This window comes from Brachyistius frenatus, unplaced genomic scaffold (assembly GCF_029030835.1).
Source record: "Brachyistius frenatus isolate BFR_SWC_R1_liver_20210118 unplaced genomic scaffold, ASM2903083v1 Contig_421, whole genome shotgun sequence".
NCBI classification, from domain to species: Eukaryota; Metazoa; Chordata; class Actinopteri; family Embiotocidae; genus Brachyistius; species Brachyistius frenatus.
Window position 1 is genome coordinate 125295 of NW_027211020.1, and position 18700 is coordinate 143994.

Sequence of the window (18700 nt, forward strand, 5' to 3'; positions counted from 1 at the left end):
GAGAGACGAGAACTACAGGCTTCATCCTCTCATTTAACAGGAATCAAATTCATTCACGCTGACGATGCTCAATTTCTCTCTTCGCTTGTTGTTTTGGTGTCACTTCCTGTTGGTCGCACTCAACAACCCGAGAACAAGTAGAACGTAAGTGACAGGAGAAGCAGTGAGCCGCTGACCTGATCTGGGTCGGTGCGGATCACCCAGGCACAGCTGGCCTGGTGGTCGTACTGGTCGTGACCCGGTGTGTTGGGAAAACTGAAGGAGCCGGCCGGACCCGTCAGAACACCTCCACACTCTGCAACAAGAACACTCATCACACCTGCTGCAAATTAAACCCAGTATATACATATACACTCACCGGCCACTTTATTAGGTACACCTGTTCAACTGCTCGTTAACGCACATATCTGATCAGCCAATCACATGGCAGCAGCTCAATGCATTGAGGCATGAAGACAGGTGAAGACGAGCTGATGAAGGTCAAACGGAGCATCAGAACAGGAAGAAAGGTGATTTCAGTGATTTGAAGGTGGCAGGTTGTTGGAGCCAGATGGGCTGGTCTGAGTAACTAACTAACTAACTAACTGATGATCTACTGGGATTTTCACCAACAACCATCTCTAGCTTTTTCTTGTCCCACTTTGGGTCCTTCGTACCAGCTGAGCATCATGTAAACACCACAGCCTACCCGAGTATTGCTGCTGACCGTGTCCGTCCCTTAATGTCCTCAGTGGACCGTCTTCTGATGGCTGCTTCCAGCAGGACAACGCACCACGTCACAAAGATCAAATCATCTCAAACTGGTTTCTGGAACATGACGATGAGTTCACTGGACTCCAACGGCCTCCACGGTCACCACATCTCCAACCATGTATATATACATATGTACATATATATATACACATATAACGAGTGCTAGAACGAGTATTGGAACGAGTGCTTATTGGAGTTACTGTTTCCTTTCTATCATCTCCAACCGGTCTGACCATTCTCCTCTGACCTCTGACCTCTGGCATCAACGAGGCATCTTCGCCCAGAGAACTGCAGCTCACTGGATATTTTCTCTTTTGGGGGCCGTTCTCCACCCGTCTCTAACACTAACTCCACCCGTCTCTAACACTAACTCCACCCGGTCCCTCTCCGTCCTCCCGTCCTGCTGTACCTTGCTGTGCGGTCTGGCAGACCGGGCCGGTCCACTGGGCGGTGCAGGTGCATGTGAACCCGTTGACTCCGTCGGTGCAGGTTCCTCCGTTCCGACAGGGGTTGCTGGAGCACTCGTCGGTGTTCTGGTCACAGTTGACTCCCTGCCAGCCGGAGATGCAGTTGCAGATGTAGCCGGGAGCTGAGGTGGTGCCCTGAGATGACAGTCACAACGCACATCATGAATGTGATGTTACCAACTCCGGGTCCTTGGGGACTTTCAAAGACTCTGGCCGAGGTTTCACCAACAGAAATGAATGTGAACCAGAACAACTGTTGTCTCTTTTCCACCCAGTTACATTTTAGATTCGTACATCCAGTCGTCTGCTGTGAAACTAAACTGGAAACCTTTGCTGGAATTTGTTTACCAGAGAAAAACCTTTTAAAATATCCTTTAAATTACAAGTTAAACATGCTGCAGAGAATCTGGACACACACACACACACACACACACACACACACACACACACACACACACACACACACACACACACACACACACACTCACCACACACTGTCCATGGACACAGGGGTTGTTGGTCTGACAGGTGTTGCTGGTCTCGGTGCAGCCAGTCGGCCCGTAACCATTTCCTGTGTATCCGGGTGGGCAGGTGCACACAGGGAGGGTGGAGCCTGGTGGAGGTGGGCGACAAGAAGACTTGCTCAGGTCACTGCACATTGGCACTTTGATTCATGCGTTACTTTATTGCCGACCCGGCTGGTGAATAAAATGCTGCAGGTGTGTTTTACCTGTGCTGGAGGAGCAGGTAGCTAACGGGTAGCAGCCTCCGTTGTTGGTAGCGCAGATGTTGCTCTGTGTGCACGTTCTTCCGTCGCCTTCATAACCTGCACAAACACAAGAGTGGTCTGTAAAATCAGCCAGCTGTTTGTATTTAAACTGCTCAGGACTAATACATAATAATATAATACATAAATCATGTTTGTCTTGGCCTCCAGCAAAACTGTGAGGAACCTTGGAGTCATCTTTGATGAGGATTTGTCCTTTAGACACCAGATAAAGCAAATCTCCAGAACTGCCTTCTTTCATCTACGTAATATTAATAAAATCAGGGAAATCCTTCCTCAGCATGACACAGAAAAACTCATTCATGCGTTTGTTACTTCTAGACTAGATTATTGTAATTCCTTGTTGTTAGGATGTCCAAATTACTCATTAAAAACCTGCAGCTGATCCAAAATGCTGCAGCAAGAGTACTGACGGGATTTAACAAGAGAGATCATATTTCTCCAGTTTTATCTTCTCTTCACTGGCTTCCTGTGAAATCAAGAATATAATTTAAAATTATCTTGATGACTTACAAAGCTCTACATGACCAGGCTCCATCATATCTTAGAGATCTTATAGAACCATATAATCCTAGCAGAGCACTTCTCTCTCAGTACGCTGGTCTACTTGTGGTTCCTAGAGTTTCCAGAAGTAGAATGGGAGGCGGGGCTTCAGTGTTCAGGCTCCTCCCCTGTGGAACCAGCTCCCAGTTTGTGTTGGAGGGGCAGAAACCCTCTCTAGCTTTAAGATTAGACTCAAAACCTTCCTTCTTGATAAATCCTATATTTAGGGCTGGCTCAGGTAGACCTGAACCAACCGTTAGATATGCTGTTATAGGCCGAGGCTGCTGGAGGACCTTGTTACATGCTGAGCTTCTTTTCTTTCCTCCTACTCTTTAACTGACTCATACCTCACCATCTTCTTCTCTCCCATAGTTTCTTCTTATTGTCTGTTGTCTCCATTCAGTTCCTTCACTCGTGTAGTTTCTGTTCTTTCTTTTCCAGATGTCCCATCATGGAGCTGCATGTCTCTGCTCTGTGATTGTCGTCTCCACCAACAGTTCTTCTCTTGTATCTCTATGCTGTCCTTTTCTCTCTCTGCTCTCCTCTCACCCCAACCGGTCGAAGCAGATGCTCCTCCCACCTCTGAGTCTGGTTCTGTTAACAGATGCTCCGCCCACCTCTGAGTCTGGTTCTGTTAACAGATGCTCCGCCCACCTCTGATCCTGGTTCTGTTAACAGAAGCTCCACCCACCTCTGAGTCTGGTTCTGTTAACAGATGCTCCGCCCACCTCTGAGTCTGGTTCTGTTAACAGATGCTCCGCCCACCTCTGTTCCTGGTTCTGTTAACAGAAGCTCTGCCCACCTCTGATCCTGGTTCTGTTAACAGAAGCTCCGCCCACCTCTGATCCTGGTTCTGTTAACAGATGCTCCGCCCACCTCTGAGTCTGGTTCTGTCAACAGATGCTCCGCCCACCTCTGTTCCTGGTTCTGTTAACAGAAGCTCCGCCCACCTCTGATCCTGGTTCTGTTAACAGAAGCTCCGCCCACCTCTGATCCTGGTTCTGTTAACAGATGTTCTCCACCTCTGATCCTGGTTCTGTTGGAGGTTTCTTCCTGTTAAAGGGAGTTTTTCTTCCCTCTGTTGAAGGTTTTTCTCCCTTAAAGAGTTTTTCCCTCCTAGTTTATGTGGGAATTGTTGAATTGTTGGTTTCTCTGTATAATATTGTAAAGTTTTGCTGTAAAGACTTTAATGTGTTAAGTGCCATGAAATAACCTGAGTTGTGATTTGGCGCTTTATAAATAAAATTGAATTGAATTGAATTGAATAAATCAAGAACGCATAATGAGGCAGATACACACTCATTGTTCATAATCACACGGGGATATGAAGAAGTGTGTTTTTAGTGTCTTGTGTGTTTATTCTCAGCCTCCTCTCTACCCACGCTGAAGGGCGGACCAATCACAGACCAGTGTCGGTGGTTAACTGTGTTTGTCCCGCCCCTTCATCACTGTGATTGGACAGCTGGTAACAGTGACGAGCGCAACTCTCTGTGACCAGAAAAAACCTGAACGTTCAGCGTTGAGCGCAGAATAAACTCGCAGCACCTCGTGGAGCTGCTGGCGTTCATTAAAACAATTTAAAAAATATGCTGAACTCAGGAAAAAAAACCTTTGGTGGACGCGGGAGGTAGCTGCAGCGGTGGCAGTCGGCCTGTTTCGGCGCGAGCTGATTGGTTCAAATGAACCCGAGGTGTACGCCCACTAGGATGGAACGACTGCAAACGATTGGATAAGCAGGTGGTGTTTCTGCAGGCTGGATGACCTCAGATGATCTGTGAGTGTGTGTAGTCACAGGACACTCAGGTGAGCCGAGGCAGAAGCAGTTTCTTGCCTTCATCAGTTACATCAGACAAATATTTCCCAAAAAAGTTGGGACACTGTGTAAGAGTGGAATAGGAACAGAATGCAATGATTTGTGTTCTGCCCTCTGCTTGAGTGCATGTTCATTGGGAAATTGTGTATTTTTGAGTACAGCAGTGCCCCCTCCTGGTCACACATTAAACCTACAAACGCCTTTAAAACTAATGTTATCCAATCAGGACCAAGACTGTTTACTTGTGAGACAAAACCCCAAATAAAGAAACGAGAAAAATAAATCATCCAGGAATTAAAGAGTCCCTGTAATTTGTGCATAATTCACAGAACTGTAGTTCTGTTAGTAACTGTGTCGTACCTGGAGGGCAGGGTCCGCAGTGGAAGGAGCCCATGGTGTTCAGGCACTGCACCATCGGAGCGGCGGAGCAGCCGCCATTATTGGTCGAACACTCGTCCACATCCTGACAGCTGTAGCCGTTGCCATGCCAACCTGAGAAACATCAGTCTCTGACGTCACCGACTCTCTGCACATACTCTTCAATTGTTGAGTTTACACAAAACCACAAGAACAAATGTGATGGTAGTCTTTGCTTTTGAGGGGTTGAAGAGCAGCAGTGCAACAGGCTGGAAGAACTGGTGAAGCTGAGCGGCTCAACGAGGCTTTGAAACATATTTTAAGTTTCAAGTTGAGTTTCATCTTGAAATATCTTATTCTTGAAACAATTTCATTTGTTTTGGACCAATAACAGCGTTCCAGCAGCACTTTGAGCTAACTGCTACTGCTCATGACTATTAAACATTCAATACAGTGTGTAGTTCTCCCTGAGCAGGACAGCTGTTCACACCCATTCGAGTCATTCTCCAGATGAACCCTGAGAGCCCTGATGGTCCTCTTCCTGTCCTGGAGATGCTCCTCCTGCTGATGTCAGAGGCATGAAGAAGCAGTGAGTGTTTACCAGCAGGACAGGCTCCGCAGTAGAAGGAGCCCTGCGTGTTGTGGCAGGAGACGGGAGGGTTGGTGGAGCACGGCTTGTTGGGAAGGTCACACTCATCCACGTCCACCGTGCAGGCCGGGTTCCCCCCCGACATCCAGCCGCTCTCACACACACACCGGTACGCAGGCTGTTTGGAGGGAACACGGGACGACGTGAACACCGGACAACGGAGGGAAGTCACACTGGAGCTGGACGATTGGTTTACCTGTCCAGGTGTGACGCGGTCTGCGTCGATGCATAGGCCATGAACACACAGGTCCTGTCCTGCAGTCCTGCAGTCATCGTAGCGCTGCGTGCAGAGAGCCCCGGACCACTCTGGAGAACAGGTGCACCTGCACACACACATGCTTCACATGAGATCAGGCTGGTCGCAGCAGGATGTCGCTGCCGTGTAGGGACACCATGACCTCCACGACCACCATGACCACCACAACCACCACGACCTAAAGTAAACAGCGGAGCCCTCACTGCATGAGGGCATTTGATAAAGGACGATGTGACCTGGTGTCTTGCTGTAACTCCACCTCCGTCCATGAATCCTGCTGTGATAACGTCGGTGTCACTTCCTCTTCCCCACGCTGTCAAGTCTCTGTCAAGTTCACACCGAGAGGACGTCCTCCTTAAATGTGTTCGCGTTGGTCAGACTTACATGAACGATCCGGGACTGTTGACGCAGGTCGCTCCATTCTGACAACCCTGATGGCTTCCTGCAAACACCTGACATTCATTTACATCTGTCGCACAGTTAGGGCCCTAACACACACACACACACACACACACACACACACACACACGCACACACACACACACACACACACACACACACACACACACACACACACACACACACACACAGAGAAGAGAGAAACACAAACATATGGGTCAGAACATGGTTCATATAAAAACGGTTGATGAGATCAAACTTGAATGATTCTAGTTTGCATCATTGAACAAGTTTAAAAAAAACGGGAACTGAAAAATGGTCAAATAAAAGTTTCCCAAACATTCAGAAAACATCTGAAAGATGTAAAGCAGGAGGGAAACACCCCGGGCTCAGGGGGTCATTCAGTTTTGGTAATATAATTAAATGCAATGGAAATAAGTCCCTAAAACTTCATTTTAAACTGACATTTACATAAAAATATTACAGACCTCAAAGTGGGTCATGAATTTGTATTGATAATTCCTGGGCCTGTCTCAAGGAATTATGTGGATGAGTAATGTTTTTGCTCTAAACTATGGATTTATATAATTTTTTTTCTTTGTACTGTTATGTGAATATTTATAACTGTGGTGCTTCCTTTTAAATAAGCATGTAATCAGATCTAAAACAAAAACAGCCTGAAGCCAAATAGCATGTAAGGACAGAAATAATAATAATAATAATAATAATAATAATAATAATAATAATTTAGGTTTCTTTCGCTCAGGACTGAACCAATATCAGTAATATCAATAAGTATTAATCAATGCAAACAATTATCCAAAACGTAGCTCCGCCCCCAGAGATGTGATTGGTCAACTAATCATTTGGAACAAATCACCATGACAACACACCCTGCTCATCACTCGAAATATCCCTCCACCTCCTCAATGGGAATATAGAATTAGAACTGAATTTCATATAATAAGTAATATAATGTGGTTTCTACTTGTTCTAGTTCTATTAAATGACCCATTAGTGAAGTCGGGTCTCTTTTGGTTCTTTTTGGTCGCTCCGAGCAACCGTACCGTAACACCACCGTCGTACCAATAATGACATTACAGCTCAATGAATACATATCCAGCTGGGACAAGCATCCCCATGATGTGACAGAACTCACCGCCCAGTTGTCGGGACACACACACTGATATGAGTTCAGTAAGCTCAGACATGTCGCTCCGTTCTGACAGGGATTACTGCTGCAGGTTACCGTGGTGACGGTCTGGAGAAGAAACATGAAACATGTGACACTCTTCAACTGCAGCCATGACAACAAACACGTCTGAAATATCAGCCTCACCAACTCAAGTGCCGTCACTTTGTTCTCGAGGGTTGACACCTGAAAAACAGGAAAACAGAGGGATTCTGAAGAGCTTTGAAATAGTAGTTAATCAGTTCATTAGTAGTTAATCAGTTCATTAGTAGTTAATCAGTCCATTAGTAGTTAATCAGTTCATTAGTAGTTAATCAGTTCATTAGTAGTTAATCAGTCCATTAGTAGTTAATCAGTTCATTAGTAGTTAATCAGTTCATTAGTAGTTAATCAGTCCATTAGTAGTTAATCAGTTCATTAGTAGTTAATCAGTCCATTAGTAGTTAATCAGTTCATTAGTAGTTAATCAGTCCATTAGTAGTTAATCAGTTCATTAGTAGTTAATCAGTCCATTATCAGTTCATTAGTAGTTAATCATTTCATTAGTAGTTAATCAGTCCATTAGTAGTTAATCAGTTCATTAGTAGTTAATCAGTCCATTAGTAGTTAATCAGTCCAGTATCAGTTCATTAGTAGTTAATCAGTTCATTAGTAGTTAATCAGTTCATTAGTAGTTAATCAGTCCATTAGTAGTTAATCAGTTCATTAGTAGTTAATCAGTCCATTAGTAGTTAATCAGTTCATTATCAGTTCATTAGTAGTTAATCAGTTCATTAGTAGTTAATCAGTCCATTAGTAGTTAATCAGTCCATTATCAGTTCATTAGTAGTTAATCAGTCCATTAGTAGTTAATCAGTCCATTAGTAGTTAATCAGTCCATTATCAGTTCATTAGTAGTTAAGTCCATTAGTAGTTAATTCATTAGTAGTTAATCAGTCCATTAGTAGTTAATCAGTCCATTAGTAGTTAATCAGTTCATTAGTAGTTAATCAGTTCATTATCAGTTCATTAGTAGTTAATCAGTTCATTAGTAGTTAATCAGTCCATTAGTAGTTAATCAGTTCATTATCAGTTCATTAGTAGTTAATCAGTCCATTAGTAGTTAATCAGTCCATTAGTAGTTAATCAGTCCATTATCAGTTCATTAGTAGTTAATCAGTTCATTAGTAGTTAATCAGTCCATTAGTAGTTAATCAGTTCATTAGTAGTTAATCAGTCCATTAGTAGTTAATCAGTCCATTAGTAGTTAATCAGTCCATTATCAGTTCATTAGTAGTTAATCAGTTCATTAGTAGTTAATCAGTTCATTAGTAGTTAATCAGTTCATTAGTAGTTAATCAGTCCATTATCAGTTCATTAGTAGTTAATCAGTTCATTAGTAGTTAATCAGTCCATTAGTAGTTAATCAGTTCATTAGTAGTTAATCAGTCCATTAGTAGTTAATCAGTTCATTATCAGTTCATTAGTAGTTAATCAGTTCATTAGTAGTTAATCAGTCCATTAGTAGTTAATCAGTTCATTATCAGTTCATTAGTAGTTAATCAGTTCATTAGTAGTTAATCAGTCCATTATCAGTTCATTAGTAGTTAATCAGTTCATTAGTAGTTAATCAGTCCATTAGTAGTTAATCAGTTCATTATCAGTTCATTAGTAGTTAATCAGTTCATTAGTAGTTAATCAACTGCATTAAAATAATCACACACCACTTAAAGAAGAGAGAAGAAGAGCAAATGAGCTGATGGAAGTAAATAAATTACAATGATGAACATTTTGTGCTGGTGATGTGAAAACATGATTTCCATTGGGATTAACTGGTTGTTGTTTTTGAGCTTTATGAGTTTCACTCCTGACACATAAGATCTTCCTTCAACAGGAAGTAGCTTCCTGCTACCTTGGAGTCCAGCTGGTTCAGTCTGTTGGTGATCTCCGGGGGAACAGCGCCTCCTTGAGACTTAATGTTGTCAATGTCGTCTTTGTTGGTTCTGATCTGAAATCATACACAGACACTTCAAACCAACTCTCCCCTCCAAAGAACTTTACATTAAACAACACAAAAATAACAACAAATACAACTCCATGAAATAGAATAAACACCAAGGATAAAAACGTACAAACATTACTCCAACTGGAAAGCGAGATTAAAGAGATATGTCTTTATTTTCCTTTTAAATATATATTAAACAGCTGAAGAACAAAATGACCTCGTAGAAATCAGAGCATCCTCGTCTGACTTTAAAAATATAATGTCAAACACATTAAACATAAACATTAACCCTGATCAAACATTCTTCAGGTAATAATGTGTTTGACTCAACTCAACGTGTAGGTTGTTGTGAATTGTTTGGTTTACGTCACATAATTAATATGGTTCATGTTGCTTTGAGTAACACGTATGAGTTGAACCCCTGTGAAACCAGGAAGCTGCTGAAGAGCTGCTGCCTGATCTAATAAAAGCAGTTAAACTTCATGAGCATCCAGCGTCCTTCTGTCCAGGAGGACTTGCTGATGTCCCACACAGGACAAATGTTATGATGATGAGAACACTGAAGAAACAGGTCATCCAGTACAACGTCAAACTGTCCACATGACCTGAACCATATCAGCCAGCCCTACGAGGATCCTCTCTGAATACTTTACACAGGGAAATCTCTTTTTCTCCATCTTCTCCAAATCCAAAGCAGCTATGCTGGTGATACCGAGCTGTATGAGCCTGCCTCAAATAGAAATAGTCTGAGCAGCTCACATGAACTGTGGGATTTTCATTTGATTAGCACATTAAACACAACAACACCTTTCAGTGTCGACATGATGAAGGGAAAATGCTCTTTTCTGACATACCATGAAACCAGATATGTTCACTCAGCTGACCGCTCTGAGAATAGAGTGTGAGGCTGAATGAATGTTTCAGTGTGGGCTGTCGGAATAAGTCACCCAGCTTCCCTCAGCTCAACAATAACAAGAAATATAGCAACTTTTATTTTTTTGGTAAATACTTCTCTTCTTCTTGTGATGAAAACATGTTCTCTGAAGCTCATCTGGGGCTGTTCTATAAATAGTTTTCTAATAAATAATAAATTTAGCAATTCCTGACCAACCCATATCAATGTGAGGCTGAAATGAACAACCCGAGTACGGACACAGATCCTTTAGATGGTTTAATGATACAGATAATGATGTACTCGCAGCTTGCTGCTCTCAGCTCCTTCTTGCACAACACTGTACATTATCCTATTTATTTCTTCTATTTGTATTCTGTTTAACTGTTTGTACTTTTATTCTTTGATATTTCTTTAAATTGGATTTAGTAAATTTGTATTTTCTTGTTGAGGTTAGGGAAGACCAGCAAAGTAAGAATGTCATCCTCTTTTTATACGACAATAAAGTTGTGTTGTGTTCTCGCTGTTGGAGCTTCACCCCAGGAGGTCTGCTCTCCACAGGTCCTCCTGAGGGAGGTGAGGAGGTTGGGTGGTCGGACCACCGTGATGGATTTTGTCCTCTCTATTGCCTTTGTTGTAAATCTGCTGCTTTCCTGTCGTCATGTCGCTCCACCTGAGAAGAAGGATCCTCCTCAGTGCGTTTGTCCAACTTTCTTCCATTTTTTCTCATTACAACATTTTGGGGGACTTTTCCAAATCCAGGGTCTACAGACGGAGGGTGTTCAGACTGATCAGTAATATTCGGCTGTATCAATAAAATTGTACTTGAGTTGTTGGGAATCTTTGGACATTACATATGTTATTATAATAAGATCAGTGAGGGAAGGCTCCGCAGCCCAGAAGATGTGAAATCCTCCACAGAATAAAAAAACCTCAAAAGTATTTCAATTCTAGTTCAGCCTGTTCAGGAAGTTGAAAAAACTACAAATGTTTGTGATTTTCATCGCAGCACCACGACACGATCTGGACTTCAGATCCTTACAGAGACGGACACTAAAGGTTGCTCACTGTCACTGTGAGTTTGGAAACGATAAATTAAGTGTTTGTCTTTTTATGGCTCCTGGAGAGACCCGACAGAAAGTGGAGTCAGTGTCTCACGTGATTTATTTATTGGAATTATTTATAATTCTGTCAGAGAAAACTTGATATGATAAACACTGTTGATTGAGCTGATGTGTGTTAGGTGTTCGAACATTCCCACGTGTACTGTTCTGATTAAACGGAGTACAGTTTGTAGCTCCAGTGCACGTAGCCTCTAATCTTCGGTCTTGCAGCATCTGCTTCCTAACTCGTTAATCATTCCCAGTCTCATATGAGCAGCAGCCTTCTGGTTGTGAAACGCTGATAAGGAGTCATAATGAGTCGGTTTACAGGAGCAGAGATTTCCAGGCTTTTTGGATAATTAGAATAATTAGTTTATTGTGGCAAAGTTAGTGATGTGCTAGAAATACAGTTTCAGTAAATGAAGCCAAACCTGACAGATTGGAACAGAAGCAGCAGAAAGTAAAGACTCTAAGAAAAGAAGAGACGTTAGCAGCTGTAACGGTCACGTGTCTCTGCTCAGAAGGATTATATTGATTCTTTATTTTTTTTCTGTTGCATTTATTATGTTGAGTCATATGACAGCCTGCTATTATTGTGAAGCTATTGTCTGGAAAACACTCTTTTTTTGTTGTTACCATGACGTCCGTGATGAAATATAAACAATCACAAAAAAATATATCTGCAATGAAATCATGGTCTTTTTCCACAATATAATGAATTTTTGTTGCGTGTCACGCGTGATCTTTGATATCTTCACACCTGCACTGACATCACGTTTGTTGGAAGTGAACCTCACCTGTCTCAGAAGCTGGGAGAGGTCTTTGTTGCCCACTTTGACGCGGCCTGATGCTGAGGGCTGGAAGCGGATCTCTTTATCGTCACCGGTTGTGAAGACGAGGTGGCCGTTATCCGACAGCATACGAGGTCTAGGAGGGGACATTCAACAGGTTTTTATCTTGAGGTCACTCAGAGTAACGGTCACAGGATGAGTTAAGGCGACACCGCTACAACCACTCGGGTCCTTTAAAAGACCTTTTCCTCTGCCCAGTTCAACCGTCGGCATGTAGATCAAAGCAACATGAGGTCCGTATTACACATCCCTCTTCACAAAGCCCAACTCACTGGTCATTGCTGGGGCTCGTCCTGCTCTGTCTGGGAGCTGTGTCCTGTGGCTCTCCTTGCAGTCCTACCGGGAGGAAGGTGATGAAGAGCAGCCAGGAGAGCTGCAGTGTCCCGGCCATAGAAAACACATGTGCTGCCTGAACACACTAAACTTTACTGAGGTTTGAAGCGCTGCCACACTCTGATGCTCACTCCGAGACTTTGACCCGTCAACCATAAAAGACATCGCAATTTACCAAAGCTAGTTAACTATGGTTTATTATTGAGGGAGAACGTCCCTCACATGATTATAGGTGATGAGTAACCTGCTTCATGTGACTCTGTCAATGCCAGAAGTGTGTTAGTGCTGCCGAGACAGTTCTCATACACGATTATGAATCCTAATTTATGAATAAAGGTTTTAGCAGAATGGTGCAATCTTATTAAAATGAAACGTACTAAACGGTGTGATTCATTCTGCTGGTGGTGGCACTGCAAGCACTCTGGAGCCCTCTGGTAGGTAGGTAGGTAGGTAGGTGTTTACTTTATTAATCCCCGAGGGGAAATTTTTTCGCTACAGCAGCATACAGAAGCAATAAGATAATAATAGAAACAATAGAACAAAATAATAGAATAGAATAATATAATGATAGAAAAGCAATAAAATAAAATAGCAGTAAAAATATAAAATGCACAGTATATACAGTACATTATATATCTATATATATTATATACAAAAAAACAAGAAACACAGTCAACATATATATATATATATATATATATGTAGTATCTATGTAACACAGTAGATCTCCTGTGTTTTAGTTTAGGACTGTCTTTAGGTCGCTCTGGGAGTGAATGAAACACGGAAAATGTTTGCAGTTTAAAACAAGGAACTGAACTGCAATTTATTATAATTATTAACACACACAGAAAATCAAGGGAACAACATAAAAGAAAAATAACAAATTCAAATAATAACCCCCATACTGGTATTTCTCTCTCAGTCAGTCAGTTTCAGTCTCTTGTCTTCCAGTCTACTACCCGGTAGTTTATGTCTGGAGGCTCTCAGACTAACTCTGATCTCAATCTTTTGCTCGTCGGTGCTCCTGCAGGAGAATCCAAGAAGCCCAAAGATGATCAGGGGTCACAGGGTCACTCAGCTCCAGCTCTGTGGAGGTTTCTGGGGATCGCTGTCTCCATCACAGATCCACACAGAAAAACAATCTGCATACAGCAGAATTTAATACGATGTCAGTACTGTAATTTATAAACTCTATCGTTGGTGTAACAGTAAATGACCAGTAATATAGTATTACACACACATATATATATATATATATATATATATATATATATATAATATTCACTATGGTCAATATTAACATAGCAACATATTTCACACACACGTCCTCATGTCTCAGTGACATCTATCACTTATACCTAACAGACATTATTTAAACGTCCACCGTTGCTAAGCAACACACTCAACAGCTGTTCTCAATCTGACCTTTACTTTTGGCGCTAAAACAAGAACATGACGTCATCGTTCCCACTCGGTTCAACAGGTCCCGACGCATTAACCCCCAGTGCTTAGCTAGCCCCGTCCCGTACATGGAGCTCCACAATCACAGATATCAACCCCGTAAAATAATATTCATCAACAAATTAATATTTATCTCTGACTGGTTGTTTTCTCTTCTCTCCTGATCGGTATCTTTAGCCCAACTAAACAACTGTCCTCCTTTGTAGCTCTGCAGCAACGGCTAACTGTTAGCGACGCATTCGTCACTCACCGGAGATTCTTCTCAGACTTTAATAAACTTCTTCCTCCGGAGTCGGTCTGGTTAACGACCAAATAAATAAAGATCCTCAACAGCAGAGAGCAGAAACCAACCCGATGAGATCTTCATGGAGATGATGACCTGCTGTTGGAGACGTGGAGGGTCGTCTCCAGGGAGACGGCTTTGATCTCCCGACGTGCACCACAGCGCCCCTCTGGTGAACGTCGGTACTGCATGTGTGAGTTAACCTTTTAGTTGCTGGTAAAACTAACGTGGGTTACATATACATACAGTACAGTATATATATATATATTATATACAAACAAACCAAGAAACACAGTCAACAGTGTTATTGTACTGTGATGGATTTTGCCAGAGGTGAGTTATTGTACAGTCTTATTGCGGTCGGCAGGAATGATCTCCTGTATCTGGAATGATCTCCTGTATCTGGAATGATCTCCTGTATCAGGAATGATCTCCTGTATCAGGAATGATCTCCTGTATCTGGAATGATCTCCTGTATCAGGAATGATCTCCTGTATCTGGAATGATCTCCTGTATCAGGAATGATCTCCTGTATCAGGAATGATCTCCTGTATCTGGAATGATCTCCTGTATCAGGAATGATCTCCTGTATCAGGAATGATCTCCTGTATCTGGAATGATCTCCTGTATCAGGAATGATCTCCTGTATCTGGAATGATCTCCTGTATCAGGAATGATCTCCTGTATCTGGAATGATCTCCTGTATCTGGAATGATCTCCTGTATCAGGAATGATCTCCTGTATCAGGAATGATCTCCTGTATCTGGAATGATCTCCTGTATCTGGCTGGAATGATCTCCTGTATCAGGAATGATCTCCTGTATCTGTCCTTGTGACAGCGGCTGGAGGAGTCTTTTGGAGAACGTCCTCCTCTGTCCCTGCAGCAGGTGGAGAGGGTGGTCAGGATTATCCAATATGGATAATAGTTTGTTCAGCGTCCTCCTCTCCACCACCTTTTCCAGACTGTCCAGTTTGCAGCCAATGATGGAGCCGGCCTTCTTCACCAGTTTGTTAAGTCTGTTGGTGTCTCCGGCTCCAATGCTGCCCCCCCTCTCCCCCCCAGCAGACTACTAGAAGTACAGTTCACTGGCCACAACAGATGGTAGAACATCTCCAACATCTCGCTGCACACATTGAAGGATCGAAGTTTCCTCAAGAAAAAGAGTCGACTCATCACCTTCTTGTAGACAGCGTTGATGTTGGTCTTCCAGTTCAGTCTGTTGTCATGGAGACACCAGGTACTTGTACTCCTCAACCATGTCCACCTCCTCTCCCAGAACTCTCAGCGGTTGTGGAGCCGTCGTCTTCCTCCTGAAGTCGACCACCATCTCTCTGGTCTTGGCCACGTTCAGGAGGAGGTGATTTCTACCAGCCCACTCCACAAAGTCCTCCACTACTGCCCTGTACTCCTCCTCCTGTCCATCCCTTATACACCGTCCACTGACTCCTCCTCCTGTCCATCCCTTATACACCGTCCACTGACTCCTCCTCCCGTCCATCCCTTATACACCTTCCACTGACTCCTCCTCCCGTCCATCCCTTATACACCGTCCACTGACTCCTCCTCCCGTCCATCCCTTATACACCGTCCACTGACTCCTCCTCCCGTCCATCCCTTATACACCGTCCACTGCAGTCATCAGAGAACTTCTGCAGATGTCTTGACTCTGAGTTGTTCTGGAAGTCAGTGGTGTAGAAGGTGAACAGGAAGGAGACAGAACAGTTCCCTGAGGAGCTCCAGTACCACTGACCACCGTATCAGACAGCACACTGCCCAGACGGACAAACTGTGGTCTGCCTGTCAGGTAGTCAGTGATCCAGGAGACGGTGGACATGTCCACCCCCACCACCCGCAGCTTCTCACTCAGCAGCAGTGGTTGGATGGTGTTGAATGCACTGGAGAAATCAAAGAAAGTGATTCTCACAGAGTCACCGGTTCCATCCAGGTGAGACTGAGCTCGTTGCAGCAGGTAGATGATGGCGTCGTCCACTCCCACATGAGGCTGGTACGCAAATTGTAGAGGGTCCAGAGAAGATTTCACCAGCGGCCTGAGGTGGGCCAAGACCAGCCTCTCCAGCACCTTCATCACATGAGATGTGAGGGCAACTGGTCGGTAGTCGTTGAGGCCAGATGGAGTCTTCTTCTTGGGGACAGGAACCAGACAGGACGTCTTCCACAGCACCGGGACCTCCTCCTGCTTCAGGCTCAGGTTGAAGAGGTGTTGTAGGACCTCAGCCAGCTGGACGCAGGTCTTCGCAGGTCTTCAGGACCACGGGGCTGATGCCGTCAGGTCCTGCAGCCTTGCGCTGGTGAATTCTCTCCAGCTGTCTCCTAACCTGGCCAGTCGTCACAGAGAGGGGTGTGTGTGTGTGTGTGTGTGGGGGGGGGGGGGGGGGGGTCGAGGTGTCGATGGAGGAAGAGCCCTTTGAGATTGAGGGCTCTATGCAGTTCACCAGGGGGTGCAGAGGGGGGAGGAGGGGAGGCAGCAGAGGTGTTTGGGAGGTGTGAGGTGTGGAGGAGACAGATGAGGGTGGTGGACTAAACCTGTTGAAGAAACAGTTTAGTTCATTGTTCCTCTCCAGGTTCCCCCTGGTTGTTCCTCTCCAGGTTCCCACTGATTGTTCCTCTCCAGGTTCCCCCTGGTTGTTCCTCTCCAGGTTCCCTCTGATTGTTCCTCTCCAGGTTCCCCCTAATTGTTCCTCTCCAGGTTCCCCCTGGTTGTTCCTCTCCAGGTTCCCCCTGGTTGTTCCTCTCCAGGTTCCCCCTGGTTGTTCCTCTCCAGGTTCCCCCTGATTGTTCCTCTCCAGGTTCCCCCTGGTTGTCTCTCTCTCTCCCCTTGAACCCAGTAATCTCCTTCATCCCGGTCCACACCTCCCTCACGTTGTTCTGCTGGAGTTTGGCCTCCAGCTTCCTCCTGTAGGAGTCCTTGCACTCCCTCATCTTCTCCTTCAGGTGGCGCTGCACTCTCCTGAGCTCCTCCCTGTCCCCAGACCTGAAGGCTGCTTTCTTCTGATTAAGAAGAACTTTCAGGTCACTGGTGATCCACGGCTTGTTGTTGGGGAAGCATTTTACAGTCCAGGATGGTACGGTGGTGTGTTCACAGAATTTGATGTATTCTGTGATACAGTCCGTCCTGCTGTTGATGTCCTCCCCATGTGGTCCACACAGCACGTCCCAGTCCGTGGACTCAAAGCAGTCCTGCAGGGCGTCTTTGGCCTCCTGTGTCCACCTCCTCACAGTCCTGGTGGTTACAGGCTGCCTCTGCACCAGAGGAACATACCTGGGAGTCAACAGGACCAGGTTGTGGTCTGATCTACCAAGGGGGGGGGGCAGTAGTACTGTATGCATCCATGACATTAGCATACAGTAGGTCCAGAGTTTTATTGTTCCTTGTGGGGCAGTTAACATACTGGTGAACAGTTGGCAGAACTTTATCCAGACTGGTTAAAGTCTCCAGTAACTAACAAAAATGCACCGGGATGCTGAGTCTGAAGTTTAGACACAGTGGAGTAGATGGTGTCCACTGCTGCCTCTACGTCAGCTGATGGAGGAACGTACACAGCGATAACAATGGCGGACGTGAACTCCCTCAGTAAATAATAAGGGCGCATCCCCACGGCTAGAAGTTCAATGTCCGGGCTACAGAAACGTTCCTTCACACACGTGGTCGGGATTGCACCACCTCTCGTTCACATAGACTGCAATCCCTCCACCTTTCTTCTTGCTGCTCCGAACAACGTCTCCGTCCCCCCGAACAGTCCTGAAGCCGGTACGGCCGCGCTGTGGTCCGGGAAATGTGAGTGCAGCCATGTCTCGGTGAAACACATGATGCTGCACTCCCGGTACTCTCTCTGGGTCTTTACCAGCGCCGAGCTCGTCCGTCTTGTTGGCCAACGACCTCACGTTCCCCATTAAGATCGCCGGTACCGCTGGTTTGTATTTCCTCCTTTCCGCCTTCAGCTTAGCTCCAGCTCTGCAACCCCGCCGTCTTCTCCGAAGTTCAACGGGGATCTCAGGCCTCGCTCCGGGCAGCAGCAGTAGAGGTCTACTCAGCGCGATCAGCTGATCACACGAGTAAACAATAACAGAGCCCCCAACCAGAAACGTGGAAAAATTACGGTCCATTACGGACCGTTAACTGAACACACGAGAGAAAGAAAAAAACAACAACTCCGAAGAGGAGAAAGGCTTAAAAAATACTAACAATACTAATAACAAGGGGAGGGGAGCTGCTGCAACAGGCTGCCGCTAGCGTGGCGCCATCTTGCAAAGTAAGATGGAGCCTTCTGGAGCACTCTGGAGCACTCTGGGGCACTCTGGAGCACTCTGGAGCACTCTGGAGCACTCTGGAGCACTCTGATCATGGCACAGTCCACTGGATTCCTGCATACAGGCAGAAATGAATACTCTGTTAACACCGAAGAGGATCTTCATGCTTGAACTGATCTGACTGGGATGTCATAGAGCAGCTGGTGTGGGGGCCGCTGGGTAACATGGAGAAACATCAGCTGAGGAGGAAGTGTTTAAGAGTGGGTGAGGGGTTCGTTGAAAGAGTGTAAATATAGATAAAGCAAGG

The 18700-nt window shown here is 44.7% G+C and overlaps 1 protein-coding gene across 1 annotated transcript in view; it reads right to left on the reverse strand.

Moving 5' to 3' along the window:
- cubn (cubilin (intrinsic factor-cobalamin receptor)) overlaps nt 1-12437 on the reverse strand; it is a 62434-nt gene extending 49997 nt beyond the window's left edge. Inside the window, exons 1-13 of the mRNA XM_069725398.1 lie at nt 12319-12437; nt 11993-12122; nt 9108-9203; nt 7364-7402; nt 7184-7285; nt 6010-6113; nt 5566-5692; nt 5322-5487; nt 4724-4855; nt 1951-2046; nt 1709-1833; nt 1163-1355; nt 177-295 (exon numbers count right to left, since the gene is read on the reverse strand). Coding sequence (XP_069581499.1) covers nt 177-295; nt 1163-1355; nt 1709-1833; nt 1951-2046; nt 4724-4855; nt 5322-5487; nt 5566-5692; nt 6010-6113; nt 7184-7285; nt 7364-7402; nt 9108-9203; nt 11993-12122; nt 12319-12437 — 1548 coding nt within the window. The remainder of the gene's footprint in view (nt 1-176; nt 296-1162; nt 1356-1708; nt 1834-1950; nt 2047-4723; nt 4856-5321; nt 5488-5565; nt 5693-6009; nt 6114-7183; nt 7286-7363; nt 7403-9107; nt 9204-11992; nt 12123-12318) is intronic.
- Between the last annotated feature and the right edge of the window lie 6263 nt (nt 12438-18700).